The sequence below is a fragment of the Halichoerus grypus genome, chromosome X (assembly GCF_964656455.1).
Source record: "Halichoerus grypus chromosome X, mHalGry1.hap1.1, whole genome shotgun sequence".
Taxonomy (NCBI): Eukaryota; Metazoa; Chordata; class Mammalia; order Carnivora; family Phocidae; genus Halichoerus; species Halichoerus grypus.
The window spans coordinates 88,336,592-88,353,092 of record NC_135727.1 but is presented as its reverse complement, the minus strand read 5'-3'; the positions used below and the strand labels follow the sequence as shown (position 1 = coordinate 88,353,092).

General features: G+C 39.4%; 2 protein-coding genes across 2 annotated transcripts in view; one reads left to right on the top strand and one right to left on the bottom strand.

The window, feature by feature from the left end:
- Nucleotides 1-16,501, top strand: part of LOC118548679 (centromere protein V-like protein 3) — a 241,896-nt gene that overhangs the window by 119,205 nt on the left and 106,190 nt on the right. The gene's annotated exons all lie outside the window — the stretch shown is intronic.
- LOC118548680 (centromere protein V-like protein 3) lies at nt 14,442-15,747 on the bottom strand. The gene has a single exon (XM_036112668.2). It carries the CDS (start codon nt 15,608-15,610, stop codon nt 14,756-14,758), a length of 855 nt encoding a protein of 284 aa, XP_035968561.2. The 5' UTR covers nt 15,611-15,747; the 3' UTR covers nt 14,442-14,755.

Genomic DNA, 16,501 nt, shown 5'->3' with positions numbered 1-16,501 from the left:
CCATCAAAATCAACCAAAGCAGGCCAACAGCAAGACATATTGCAGTTAAATTTGCAAAATATAAAGAAAAATATTAAAGGCAGCAAGACAAAAGAAGTCCCTAACTTACAAAAGAAGACAAATAAGGTTAGCAGCATGCCAGAAGGGAGTGGCATGATATATTCGATGTGCTGAATGGGAAAAATCTGTAGCCAAGAATACTCTATCCAGCAAGGCTATCATTCAGAATAGGAGAAATAGTTCCCCAGACAAACAAAAACTAAAGGAGTTCATGACCACTAAACCAGTCCTGCAAGAAATATTAAAGGGAACTCTTTGAATGGGAAAAAGACTAGAAGGGAACAGAGAAAATCTCCAGAAACAACAACAAAACAAGCGATAAAATGGCACTAAATTCATATCTAGCAATAATTACTCTGAATGTAAATGGACTAAATGCTCCAATCAAAAGACATAGGTGTCAGAAGGATAAAAAACCAAGAGCCATTGACATGCTGCCTACAAGACACTCATTTTAGACCTACAGACACCTGCAGTTTGAAAGTGAGGGAATGGAAAAATATTTGTCATACAAATGGATGTCAAAAGAAAGCCAGAGTAGCAATACTTATATCAGACATACGAGGTTTTAAAGCAAAGACTGTTTTTTTTATGATGTTATGTTAATCACTATACATTATGTCATTAGTTTTTGATGTAGTGTTCCATGATTCATTGTTTGCGTCTAACACCCAGTGCTCCATGCAGTACGTGCCCTCTTTAATACCCATCACCAGGCTTTCCCATCCCCCCACCCCTCCCCTCTAGAACCCTCAGTTTGTTTCTCAGAGTCCATAGTCTCTTGTGGTTCGTCTCCCCCTCCGATTTCCTCCCCTTCGTTCTTCCCTTCCTGCTATCTTCTTCTTCTTTTTTTTTTTTTTTTTAACATATAATGTATTTGTTTAGAGGTACAGGTCTGTGATTCAACAGTCTTACACAATTCACAGCACTCACCATAGCACATACCCTCCCCAGCGTCTATCACCCAGCCATCCCATCCCTCACAAGAGATGAAGAAGGGCACTATATCATAATAAAGGGGTCTATCCAACAAGAAGATCTAACAATTGTAAATATTTATACCCCCAACTTGGAAGCACCCAAATATATAAAACAATAACAAACATAAAAGGAACTAATTGATAATAATACAATAATAGTAGGGGACTTTAACATTCTATTTACATCAATGCACAAATCATCTAAGAAGAAAATCAGCAAAGAAACAATAGCTTTGAATTACACACTGGACCAGATGACTTAACAGATATATTCAGAACATTTCATCCTAAAACAGCAGAATACACATTCTTTTCAAGTGCATGTGGAACGTTCTCCAGAATAGATCACATACTAGGTCACAAATCAGCCCTTAACAAGTACAAAAAGACTGAAATCATACCATGCATCTGACCACAATGCTATGAAACTTCAAGTTAACCCCAAGAAAAAATTTGGAAAGACCACAAATACAGGGGGGTTAAAGAACATCCTATTAAAGGGGTGTCTGGGTGGCTCAGTCAGTTAAGGGTCTGCCTTTGGCTCAGGTCATGGTCCTGGTGTCCTGGGATTGAGCCCCACATCAGGCTCCCTGCTCAGTGGCGAGTCTGCTTATCTCTCTCCCTCTCCCTTTGCCCCTCCCCCTGCTTGTGCATGCACACTCTCTCTCTCTCTCTCAAATAAGTAAATCTTAAAAAAAGAACATCCTATTAAAGAATGAATGAGTCAACTAGGAAATTAAAGAAGAATTTTAAAAATACATGGGAGCAAATGAAAATGAAAACAGAATGGTCCAACATATTTGGTATGCAGCAAAAGCAGTCATAAGAAGGAAATATATAGCAATACAGGCCTACCTCGAGAAGCAAGAAAAATCTCAAATACACAACCTAACCTTACACCTAAAGGGGCTAGAAAAGGAACAACAAATGAAGCCTAAAGCCAGAAAAAATAAGGGAAATAATAAAGAGCAGAAAAATGATACAGAAACAAATGAACAAAAAAATCCAGTAGAATAGATCAATGAGACCAGGAGCTTGTTCTTTAAAAAAAAAATAGAATTGATAAACCCCTAGCCAGACTCATCAAAAAGAAAAGAAAAGAGAAAGGATGCAAATAAATAAAATCATGAATGAGAGGGGAGAAATTACATCCAACACTACAAAAATACAAATAATTTTAAGAGAATATTATGAAAAACTATATGTGAACAAACTGGGCAATCTGGAAGAAATAGATAAATTCCTAGAAACACATAAACTACCAAAACTGAAACAGGAAGAAATTAAAAAAAAAAAAACTTGAATAGACTGATCTCCAGCAAAGAAATTGAATCAGTAATCAAAAATCTCCCAACAAACAAAAGTCCAGGACCAGTTGACTTCACAGGTGAATTCTATCAAACATTTAAAGAAGAGTTAAGACCTATTTTTCTCAAACTGTTCCAAAAAATAGAAATGGAAGGGAAATTCCATACTCATTCCACAATGCCAGCATTACCCTGATTCCAAAACCAGACAAAGACCTCGATGAAAAAGAGAACTACAAGCCAATATCCCTGATGAACATCGATGCAAAAATTCTCAACAAAATACTAGCAAATCAAATCCAACAGTACATTAAAAGAATCATCCACCACAATCAAGTGGGATTTATTGCTGGGTTGCAGGGGTAGTTCTGTATTTGCAAATCAATCAACGTGATACCCCACATTAATAAAGGAAAGGATAAGAACCATATGATCCTCTCAAAAGATGCAGAAAATGCATTTGACAAAGTAAAGCATATATTCTTGATAAAAAGCCTCAACAAAGTAGCGATAGAGGAAACATACTTCAACATCATAAAGGCCATATACAAAAAACCCACAGCTAATATCATCTTCAATGGACAAAAACAGAGAGCTTTTTTTTTTAAATTTTTTTTATTGTTATGTTAATCCCCATACATTACATCATTAGTTTTAGATATAGTGTTCCATGATTCATTGTTTGTGCATAACACCCAGTGCTCCATGCAGAACGTGCCCTCCTCAATACCCATCACCAGGCTAACCCATCCTCCCACCCCCCTCCCCTCTAGAACCCTCAGTTTGTTTTTCAGAGTCCATCGTCTCTCATGGTTCTTCTCCCCCTCCGATTTCCCCCCCTTCGTTCTTCCCCTCCTGCTACATTCTTCTTCTTCTTTTTTTCTTTCTTAACATATATTGCATTATTTGTTTCAGAGGTACAGATCTGAGATTCAACAGTCTTGCACAATTCACAGCACTTACCAGAGCACATACCCTCCCCAGTGTCCATCACCCAGTCACCCCATCCCTCCCACCCCCCCAACCACTCCAGCAACCCTCAGTTTGTTTCCTGAGATTAAGAATTCCTCATATCAGTGAGGTCATATGATACATGTCTTTCTCTGTTTGACTTATTTCGCTCAGCATAATACCCTCCAGTTCCATCCACGTCGTTGCAAATGGCAAGATCTCATTCCTTTTGATGGCTGCATAATATTCCATTGTATATATATACCACATCTTCTTTATCTGTTCATCTGTTGATGGACATCTTGGCTCTTTCCACAGTTTGGCTATTGTGGACATTGCTGCTATAAACATCGAGGTGCACGTACCCTTTCGGGTCCCTACTTTTGTATCTTTGGGGTAAATACCCAGGAGTGCAATTGCTGGATCATATGGTAGCTCTATTTTCAACTTTTTGAGGAACCTCCATACTGAAAAACAGAGAGCTTTTCCTCTATACTCAGGAGCAAGACAGGGATGTCCACTCTCACCACTCAGCAATCAGATACTAAAAAGAAACAAAAGGCATCCAAATCAGCAAGGAAGAAGTCAACATTTCACTACTTGCAGATGATCTGATACTCTATGTAGAAAACCTGAAAGACTACACCAAAAAATTCCTAAAACTGATACACAAATTCAGTGAAGTCACAGGATATAAAATCAATGCACAGATATCAGTTGCATTTCTATACACCAATAATGAAGCAGCAGAAAGAGAAATCAAGGAATCAATCCCATTTACAGTTGCACCAAAAACCATAAGGTGCCTAGGAGTATACCTAACCAAAGAGGTAAAAGATCTGTACTCTGAAAACTATAAAACACTTATGAAAGAAATTGAAAATGACACAAAGAAATGGAAAAACATTTCATGCTCATAGATTGGAGTAACAAATACTGTTAAAGTGACTATACTGCCCAAAGCAATCTACCCATTTAATGCAATCCTTATCAAAATACCACCAGCACTTTTCACAGAGCTGGGACAAACAATCCTAAAGTTTGTATGGAACTACAAAAGACCACCAACAGCCAAAGCAATCTTGAAAAAGAAAAGCCAAGCTGGAGGCATCACATTTCTGGACTTCAGTTATACTACAAAGCTGTAGTGATCAAGAGAGTATGGTACTGGCACAAAAATAGACACGTAAATCAATGGAACAGAACAGAAAACCCAGAAATGGACCCACAACTATATGGTCAACTAACCTTCAACAAAGCAAGAAAGAATATCCAATAGAAAAAATACAGTGTCTTCAATAAATGCTGTTGGGAAAACTGGACAGCAACATGCAAAAGAATGAAACTGGACCACTTTCTTACACCATACACAAAAATAAATTCAAAATGGATGAAAGACCTAAATGTGAGACCATCAAAATCCTAGAGAATACAAACAGTAACCTCTTTGACATTGGCCATAGCAACTTCTTACTAGATGTTTCCTGAGGCCAGGGAAATGAAACAAAAAATGAACTATTGGGACTACGTTAAAATAAGCTTCTGCATAGCAAAAGAAACATTCAGCAAAACTGCAAGGCAACCTCTGAAATGGGGGAAGATAGTTACAAATGACATATCTGATCAAGGGTTAATATCCAAAATATATAAAGAACTTATACAACTGAACACCCAATAAACAAATAATCCAATTTAAAAATGGACAGCAGACAGGGTCACCTGGCTGGCTCAATTGGAAGAGGGTGTTACTCTTGATCTTGGGGTTGTGAGTTCAAGTCCCATGTTGGGTGTAAAGATTGCTTAATAAAAAATAAAATCTTTAAAAAATGGGCAGAAGACATGAACAGACCATTCTCCAAAGAAGACATATGGATAGCTAACAGACACATGAAAAGATGCTCAACATCACTCATCATCAGGGAAGTGCAAATCAAAACTACAATGAGATATGACTCCATACATGTCAGAATGGCTAAAATAATTAACACAAGAAAAAACAAGTGTTAGCAAGGATGTGGAGAAAAAGGAACCCCTGTGCACTGTTGGTGGGAATGGAAACTGGTGCAGCCACTGTGGAAAACAGTATGGGGGTTCCTCAAGAATTTAAAAATTGACCTACCATATGATCTAGTAATCACACTACAGGGTATTTACCCAAAGAATACAAAAACACTAATTTGAAAGGATATATGCACCACTATGTTTACTGCAGCATTATTTACAATAGTCAAAGTATGAAAGCAGCCCAAGTGTCCATCAATAGATGAAGGAATAAAGAAGTGGTGTGTATATAAAATGAAATATTCAGCCATAAAAAGAATGAAATCTTGCCACATGCATGGAAATGGATCAAGCTAGAGAGTATAACGCTAAGTGAAATAAGTCAGAGAAGGACAAATACCCTATGATTTTACTCATATGTGGAGTTTAAGAAACAAAGCAAATGAGCAAAAGAAAAAAATGAGAGAGACAAATCAAGAAACAGATTCTTAACTTGTGGAGAACAAACAGATGGTTACCAAAGGGGAGGGGTGGGGGGATGGGTGAAATAGGTGATGGGGATTAGGAGTGCACTTGTCATGATGAGCACTGTGTGATGTATGCAATTATTGAATCACTCTATTGTACACCTGAAACTAATATAAAACTTCATGTTAACTACACTGGAGTTAAGATAAAATTTAAGAAAAAGAATGTTACTAAGAGTTCTTTTAATATTCTTTTACCACAAAGTGAAGGATTGCCCCAGGAAAGACCAGCGTTAAGACCATAAGAACAAAGCATTGAGCATAGTGAAGTTTCTGCATAGGTCTAACAAATCCAAAGATGATGGTGACTGCCTAGAGCCAGTGATTTCTGGAGACTAAAGACTTTAAGTTTAGATTAAGGGCCTTGAGGTTTAAAAGAAAGGTACTTTTAGGGAAATACGGTCCTAGTTTTAGTCCTGGAGTTCAGCTGGACGAGGAGTGTAGAAGATGGAGTTCTCTTGTGATGCATTGGTTAGGGTCTGCCTCAAAGTTACATGAATCTGTGGAGAGAAGGGGCTCAAGACCAGTGGTACATACCAACTTGTTACAGGTGATGATTGAAAATTAAATTATATGAACTTACAATAAATTTAATTATATTAAAAAAGAAAAAAATACTCAAAATTTATTTTCCTAATTATTTTATTACATTTTACTATTGTGTATATGTTCTTGAAGTTATTTTTGTGTTTCGTATGTGTGTTGTGGAAATGTTATATAATGGTATACAACTGCACATCTCTTTTTTTTTAATTGAAGTATAGTTAACATACAGTGTTATATTAGTTTCAGGTACAATATAATGATTTAACAATTCCATACATTTCTTAGCGCTCATCATGATAAGTACTCTTGATGCCATTTATCTATTTCACCCTTCCCCCCAACCACTTAACCTCTGGCAACCAGCAGTTTATTCTCTCTATTTAAGAATCTGTTTTTTGTTTGTCTCTTTTTTCTTTGTTTCTTCATTTGTTTTGTTTCTTAATTTCCACATAGGAGTGAAATTATATGTAATTTGTCTGCACATCTCTTCTTAGGTATGTATTCAATGACTTCACATTGGTAACTTGAAATAGGCCATGGTGTGGGTATTTACACCACACAGTGGAGATCAGGAAATCAGGGTTCAATTTATGGTTATGTTGATTGTCTAAAATTAAGAAAGTGAAGTAAAATATATTAATAATGCAGATTAAGCTGAAATGTATTTTGTGTCTGTGGCCATTGCAGTGTGAATAGGACACAAAATTGAAGAACTACTCTTTTAGTATTTGATAGCTATTGTCCAACTCAACAAAGAGAATCCTGAAGTCACTGATGAATTAGTGATATTCTGATATAGGTCTTTACCTATATCTGAGTTTTGTCTTACTCATTAACTTAAACAAGTTAAAAACCAAAATTCATGCCAGAATTATACTTAGAAAAACATGTTAAGTATTTGTCAGTATATATCAAGTTAATACCTCAACTCCCCACTCCCCACACACACATCAAATGACCTGGCCTCCCAGTGCTGACTAGTGGTTCCAGAGCAGTGCAGGTGACATCTGAAGAGCTGGTTAGATAAAATGGGTCATAAGACCTTGAAGCAAGGTATAGGAGTGGAGGACAAAAGGAACAGGGAGGTAGAGGTGATGAGGGGAGATGGTTAAGCCATTTCTATGAGTACACATGTGTGAAAATATATATTGTTTACTTTGGATTTGTTTATTTACAAACTTTAATTCATATTTTATGCACATCCAAGAATATACATGTATACAAATGCACACACATAGATATTCAAGCATATAAATATGATAAATTTAATGGATTTTATTTATTCATGTTTAAACAGGTTAATGCATGGACATAATAGCATGTACAGTAAATGTTCAAGAATTCTCAAAAACACTGGTTAGTTCATCAGAGAAATGCAAATGAAAACCACAATGGGATATTAACTTATACCTGTCAGAATGGCTAAAATCAAAAAGGCAAGAAATAAGAAGTGTTTGTGAGGATGTGGAGAAAAAGGAACTCTCATACACTGTTGGTGGAAATGTAAATTGGTAAAGCCACTGTGGAAAACAGTATAGAGGTTCCTCGGGGCGCCTGGGTGGCTCAGTCGTTAAGCGTCTGCCTTCGGCTCAGGTCATGATCCCAGGGTCCTGGGATCGAGCCCCATATCGGGCTCCCTGCTCAGCGGGAAGCCTGCTTCTCCCTCTCCCACTCCCCCTGCTTGTGTTCCTTCTCTCGCTATCTCTCTCTGTCAAATAAATAAATCTTTAAAAAAAAAAAAAAGAAAACAGTATAGAGGTTCCTCAAAAAATTAAAAATAGAAATACCATATAATCCAATAATTCCACTAGTGGTTATTAGAAAACACAATAAAACAGAAACACTAATTCAAAGAGATATATGCACCACTATGTTTATTGCAGCACTATTTACAATAGACTAGATATGGAAGCAACCTAAGTGTCCATCAAGAGACAAATGGATAAGGGAGATGTCATGTACATATACAATGGAATATTACACAGCCATAAAAAGGATGAGGTTGTGCCATTTGTAACAACATGGATGGACCTAGAAGGTATTATGCCAAGTGAAATAAGTCAGAAAGAGAAAGACAAATATCATATGATTTCACTTTTTTTTAATTTTTAAAAATTTTTTTATTTTTTATTATGTTATGTTAATCACCATACATTACATCATTAGTTTTTGATGTAGTCTTCCATGATTCATTGTTTGCGTATAACACCCAGTGCTCCATGCAGTACATGCCCTCTTTAATACCCATCACCAGGCTAACCCATCCCCCCACCCCCTCCCCTCTAGAACCCTCAGTTTGTTTCTCAGAGTCCATAGTCTCTCATGATTTCACTTATATATCGAATCTAAAAAAACCAAATGAATAAACAAACAAAAAGCAGAATCAGACCTATAAATACAGAGAACAAACTGATGGTTGCCAGAGGAGGGGGGTGGGGGATGGGCAAAATGGGTGCAGGGGAGTGGGAGATATAGGCTTCCAGTTATGGAATGAATAAGTCACAGAAATAAAAGGCACAGCATAAGGAATATAGTCAGTGATACTGTAATAGCATTGTGGTGAGCATAGCATAATATATAAACCTGTTAAATCACTATGTTGTACACCTGAAACTAATGTGACATTGTGTGTCAACTATACTCAAATAAAAAATTTTAAAAAAGAAAGTATGCAACAAGGAAACTTTTGGAAGTAATGAATATATCTATTACCTTGATTGTGGTCAAGGTTTTATGGTTGTGTGCATATGTCCAAATTGTATACATTAAATATGTGCAGGTTTTGTCTATCAATTATCCCTTAATAAAGCTTTTTTTAAAGAAGAAATTTTATTTTATTTTTGAATTTATTTGAGAGAGAGAGTGAGCAAGGGGAGGGGCAGAGGGAGAAAGAATCCTCTGTGGACGCATTATCAAGTTAATACCTGATATTAACTGAGCCTGGAGCCAGATGCAGAACTCGATCCCAGGACCCTGAGACCTGAGCCAAAATCAAGAGTTGGCCGCTTAACTGACTGAGCCACCCAGGCGCCCCGAAGCTTTTTTTTTTTCTTTAAGAAAGTATATGGAGATGTTTATACTTGGCTGTTTTGTGGTAATAGGATAATAATTTTTTTCTTTGCAATTTTATACTTTTCTGTTTTTTCTTACACTATATATTTGTTGTTTTTGAAATCAGAAATAAATATGTTAAAAAAAAAAAAAGAAGATAGCAGGAAGGGAAAAATGAAGGGGGGAAATCGGAGGGGGAGACGAACCATGAGAGACTATGGACTCTGAGAAACAAACTGAGGGTTCTAGAGGGGACGGGGGTGGGGGAATGGGTTAGCCTGGTGATGGGTATTAAAGAGGACACGTACTGAATGGAGCACTGGGTGTTATACACAAACAATGAATCATGGAACACTACATCAAAAACTAATGATGTAACGTATGGTGATTAACATAATATAATAATAATAATAATAAAAAGATTGTTTGAGGAACTCAGTAAAAAGGCAAATTCCTGAACCCTACTCCAGACCTGCTGAATCAGAATCCTTTGTATGGGACCTGGAGATCCTGGTTTTTATCAATCGCCCCAGATGATTCTAGGGCACTGGGCTAAAGATCATCCAAGCAAAAGCAGAGGTTCCTATAGGAATTTCTGGAATGGATGGTAAAAAAATAACTCTTGTGTTATTAGTTTTTGGTTTTTTGAATAAATTGGTTGCTCAAAGCTAAAAAAAAACAACTAATGATGTAATGTATGGTTATTAACATAACATAATAAAATTTAAAAAATGGACTTTCTGTGTAAAAACAAAAACAAAAGCAAAACATTGGTTAGTTGTTTCCCCACTCCTTGTTACTCAAATGATACATACATTTTTCTGAAATTTTTTTTACCATTGGCAAGAAATAGCTGTTTTAATTTATATACTTTCTAAATAAGCCTGAATTTTATCAAAATACAGTAGTAGCTCTTTTTCAGTGCCTGGCACATAGTGGGTGCTCTTAGTTTATACATACATAGATTATTTATTGAATATTGATATGTCAGATACTGTACTAAGCACTTGGGGTTCATAAAGAATTGGATAGGATCCTTACCCTCAAAATGCTTACAGAAAACAACAAGCAAATACAATTTATGATTTGATAAAGAGGTCAGAATAGAAGTCTGTTCCTTATGTGCATCATACTCTCTCTGACTTCCAAGACCTCATATATATTATTCCTTTTCTCTGGGAAATTCTAGTTCCCTTTCCACCTGACCAACCCCTATTTATTTGTTATGTCTCATATGGAAATTCTCCTCCTTTGAAACGCTATGGCTTGCCCTCATCTGGATATGTATTATCAGAACATCTTGAATTCCCCCATCACTGTGAGAACCTACTACAGTTTTTTGAAGTTTCTTGTTTTGTTGTCTGTCTCCTTCAACATTCTGTGAGCTCCACAAAGACTGAGACCAGGTAGGTATCCCAGAGCCTACTTCAGGATTTGGCATACTAATGTAAGGGAATGCACTATGATAGCTGGAAGTCTCAGTTCATAGGATAAGGATAAAAAGCAGAAATAATGCGTCCACATCAATTTCCTATTCATATGTCACCGATAAAGCTGGATGAACAGACATGACTAAAGACTTGAAATTTACTGATAGAGGTTCTTTTCTTAATAGTATATACTAACTAGTGCAAGATTTCATTCAGTGAGAAAAGGGAAACTGGAAATAGTATCCGGGGGCAATGATTTTATGAAAGATCTCCTTCATGAAAAGAGGCCCACCGAAAGAGACAAGTCTTCTTTTTCTACTTGAAACTGTTCTTGTTGGTTGTAATTCCTGAACACTTATTGTAGAGAAAAGCATCCCAACTACTGGGCTTCTTTCCCAGAGACTCTGGGGAAGAAAGCATCACCCATCCCCTTTGAATTTCTCAAGTGTTAAACAATAAAACCATCCAATAATGTGACATTACTTACAATGTCCACCGGAGGGTGATATTCCACTGCTGGTACCCCTTTTAGAGCATGACCCGTGAGCACTAAATTTAGTTACTTACAATCTATAATTTTAAGAATACATTATAAATAAAAGAAGCCCTTTTGGTAGATGTGAAGACCTAAAGAAAAGATGGAAATGGCACCAATCTTGCCCCCATTCCCCAGAATAGACTAGATTCCCAGGGGTCTTAGAATGCTTTGCCTCCAACCTGATATGTGACTAACGGCACAGAGTTCGTGGTTTCTCCTGGAATATAGTTGGTCTCTTTAGGTTCCTTTATATCTCACCCTGGAGAGAGGACAAGATTAGGAAAGGAATATTATTATTGTAATAATTTTAGAGATGAGGACCCTGAAACTGAAGCCCAGAGAAGTTTATTAACTGATTCAAGAGTAGGGGCTTTTTTTCTGTGCTCCCCCAGCACCCTGTTCTTGTCCTGGCCACACTCTGTGGTAAGCTCATGGTTGTCTCTCTCATCCACCAGACAGAAATGATAGGGGCCTAGGCACTGCATTTTGTTCATTGCTCTATCCTAGCATGGAGAGCAGTGCTGGACACCCAGTAGGGATAAAAAGGGGGTAAAGCTGGAGAGAAAATAAGGTATGAGGTGGGGTAGGATGAGGTTCCGTCTAGGGTGATTCCCCTCTTAACAGCTTGGATGGATGAGGACAGGAACATGTCTATGAGGACAGAGAGGAAACAGTGGATATTGTTTGACGAAGCCATTAAAAGGGGATGGAGCATTTAGCATCCTGTAGACTTATGGCTTACTACTCCTTTTTTACCCCATCACTGGACTGCTCTGACTCTCACTTTAAGTGGCTCAAAAAAAAATGGCACCTGAGAGAATGCACATGGAGGTGTCTTAATCCTAGAGCTGAATACAATTATGACCATTGATTCTGTTTATCAATGTCCTGATCTAATAAGAGCAATAACCACAGCAAATTCTTGGTGCGTTATCAGTCACTGTGCCAGAAGACTTTATGTATGACTTCATTTAGTCCTCACAGTGAGGGAGAGTGTGGGTTTTACAGATTTTATGCCTACAGTAGTAGGTAGAAGAGTTGGCATTTCAGCCCAGACCCACAAGCCAAGTCCTTGCACTTTCTTTGAAATAAGAGATGCCTAAAGGATGGCACACAGACCACTCACGATCAGTGTCCATGATGACTTTAATGGTGCATGGACAAACCTTTACTATGTAGTTTTTAAATGATGTTTTTTGTGCAACAGGAAAAAAGCTAATGCAGAAGGGGAAAAAAACCCTGACTTCACACAACCTGTGCCAAAACCCCCAAAGACTCTTAAACCCCTCTGTCCTTTCCCCAGCATTCCTCATTGGTTCTGAGCTGCTTATTGCTTCTCTTTCTCTCCAAATCTCCATCCTCAGATATCTGGGAGATCATTCCCTTTCCCAACCGCTTGTCCATCCTCAGGTTCTAGCACTGTCTCCCATCCCTTTTCACCACACAACTGTCCCCTACCTGCATTCTCACACGTGGAAAGCAGCCTAGGACCCGTAAATGGTATGCAGGTTAACAATGCTCTCTGAAACTCTTGAATGTGAGTTTTTAATAAAATGAATTCATGAATGATTTGCACATGGCACAGAGAAGAAGAAACATCAATATTCACTTTGAAAGAAAAGTCACTCAGGAACAGAGAAATTATACATACACACATTTATTGGTACAGAAACACTGACATGGTAGAATCATGAAGTCTTGAGCCATTTGTTTTTCCTCTCTGGATCCCATCCATGCAATAGACCATGGAATGTCACATAGGTGTAACTCTAGGTGTAATTTGGTCCTTTCTGACCACCAGGATGACTGAATCTCCTACGGGCATATGTGCATGTTCATGTTCTCTCCACCTCTCTCTCCCTTTTCTACCTCAACCCAACCTCTAGGCAGTAAAGGGATAGGCCAAACTATTCCAAATAATAAAGGAGGAAGCTTGAGGAGTAGAGGGTCATGTTAGGGAAACCAAGTCATAAATTTCCTTCCTCTAGGCTGGGGTTGGGGGGGATGATGGAAAATGAGAGGTAAGGATTGAAGGATGATAGCTTTTCTGTGTGATGGCTGTCATGTTATTTGCAATACATGGAAACACATACCTATTTAGTTCATTTTTAAGTTGTTGATAGATATGTCAAGTTAATTCAATGTATATTGTATGCACATCTAATGAAATATATGTACAGAAGAGAGACAGCAAGAAAAAGAGATGGAAAGAGTTCCAGGCCCTTTTATCCAAGGGAGAGAACACTGAGAGTATTTATTCATACTTTTCTCCTTCAAAATATTACTATTATAGTGAAAAGCTGGGAAAAAAGGCAACTATCCATGAGAAGAGGTTGGTTAATAAGTTATGGAAGATCCACATTTTTTAATTCTACGAAGCTATTAAATGATGGTCTTTATACATATCATTTGATAGGAAAAGACACCTATTGTTTGATAAAATTCTCAGGTATGAAGAAATTACATATAAATTGATGCTGATTTATAATGTACAACATAGAAATACATAGTTTTCTAGTTAGTAAGTATTTATTTCTGGAACACCTTTTATCTGAATACTTAACACATGTTCAAGATAGGAATTTCAAAACATCAAAGAAGGCGTACATACAGTGCACAGACATCTTTCTCATTCTTCTGTCTCCCCATCACCCTACCCACAGGCAGTTTCTAAAACAAAACCAAGCAAAATGGCAGCATCATTTGAAAACGTAAGTGCAATGAGGTATGTCACACTAATGAGCCTTAAACATACTATATAAAAACACATTAAATAAGCAATGTGGCTGAAATCAATGCTTATCTCTAAGTAGCGAAAACGTGAGTGCTTACCTGAAACACACACACGCACACAGATAATCAATAGGAAACGTCCTAATAAATGTTCACAGAAGTGTTTGGATATAGTGAGTGGTCCTACATACCAGGTGCGGCCGTTAAAAACAATCTTGTTCACAATAGCACCATAACGGTACAGTACGTATGAATGATCTGAAAATGACCTATGAGAACTCTATGAAGAATAAAGAATACAAGGGAGTGTTACACAAGGCGACTTGAAAAAGTAGAGACGCTACTTGTTTATTGGATTGGAAGATTAGGGCTGTGGACAGACAAACGTGTGCTCAGTTTTTTGATCATAAGCAAGTCCAAGTCCGTCGCAAAACACTGAAAGGGAAGGGGTGGAGGGCTGGAGAGACATCACGGGTTCACCAGTCCAGAAACCGACCTCTTTCATACAGCAATCCCTTCACAAGCACTGAGGTGGCTCCTCGGGGCGGGGGGGGTAGAGGGGGGAACCGGGCATGTTTCAGCCGTGTTGCGGCCCCAGTCACCGCTCCTCTTCGGGAGGAGAGGCAGGGGCTCACTCGGGGGACGCGTTCTGGATGGCCTTGGGCTCCTTCACGGCCTCCTCCCCCCAGTCGCCCCCGTCGACCTCCTCGATGACCACACTGCGCACCGTGCCGGCGTCCAGGCAGTGCGGGGCGACGCCATACACGCCGGGGTCAGAGCCAGAGGCGTGGAAACTCTGCACCCCGCACCTGCTGCAGAAGCTGTGCAGCGCCGGGTGCGCGTGGGATCGATAGGTGACGATGCTCTCGGCGCCCAGCAGGAGAGTGAAGCGCGAGGCGGGGACCAGGAAGTGTCGGTGCTGCTTCTTCCTGCACAGCCTGCAGCTGCAATCCACCACGCGCAGGTCTGCGGGGGCCCAGACGGCGAAGCGGACCGCGCCGCAGTGGCAGCCTCCGGTGTGATACACCAGGCCTGGGTACTCGAAGGTGTCCAGCAGGAACTTGGCGGCGCCCTCGCAGCTGAGGCCCCGCCGCTTCCTGAACGTCTCCCAGCGCTCCCGCTGCGCGCCCAGGTCCATCTCGCCGGGGGACACGGCGGGCGCCGGCGGCTTCGGGGATCGCAGCGGCCCTTTGGATCCTGCCTCCCGGGCCCGCCGCCACCAGCGCTTCCGCCGCAACCTTGCGGGATCCCGCCTGGCCGCCGCGGGCTTCCTTCCCGCCGCGTGGCTCCCCACGCGGACTTGGAAAGGGGGGCGCCGCGCGCCCATCACCGCGATGGCTGCGCAGGCGGCGGCGGGATCCCCGGGCCGCTTCCGCCCCCGCGGCTGGGTGCCGGCGCCGTACCTCACCCTGCCCATGGCGCCTGCAGCCTTCCCAGCGCGTGCCCACCGCCCCTGGTTTCCTAGTAAGTTGCTGAGCAGCCTCATTGCGTCAGCCCGATTGGCCACTTGTTGAATGTGATGTAGAGACCCCTTGACCCTATCAAAACAGCCTTTACTGGCCTGAAATTCTGGCTAAGCCTATCAGCTGTCCCTTCTAAATATTTTCTATTGTTCATTCAAATTAGAAGCCTACCCTTAGAATATTGAAACACTGAAAATGCTGCAGACCTTTTATCTAGCTTGCGTGCAGCAGCAGACGGAACAGTTTAAAATAAGCAGTGTTCATCTAGTGTAGAAGAGACAAACTGAAACATACACAAAATGTGTAGTGTGTAATTGTACTATAGTCGGGCTAATAAAAATGACGACCCACAATACTATGTTACAACACACCAGTGGACCCAAAGAGAGAAACTGGGTGTTAACTTAAATACAGGACAAGAAGGTTACTTGTGTAAATTTGTCTTCAAGGAATACGAGGTAAAAGAAGAAACAATGCATTAATTTGTCCATCTATACTGAGAAAAATTAACAGCTATGAGAATCATAAATATGAAGCTGAAACTTTGTTCTTTGGAAATTGATGTGATCATTGTGCATGGCCAGAGGAGAGACCCCACAAAATGAGCATGGATCCTCCTTTTTGCAGTATAATCAGTACCTGGGAAAACAGGAATCTTCCAAAATGTGCTTTCTGAATTAAGTAGTGACATCTACACACACTGGGTGCAAGCAGAGATCCACGCACAGATTTAATAATTCTTAACATTTTGTTATATATATGCATGTGTATGTGTATATACTTTTTGAAAAATATTTTTAAGTAAGATACATCAATGCCACTTAATCTCTCAATATTTCAGCACTCATGTCCTAGGAATAGAGACTGTGACAATAAATAAAGGAAAATCTCACTAAAGTGGACTGGGGATGCTA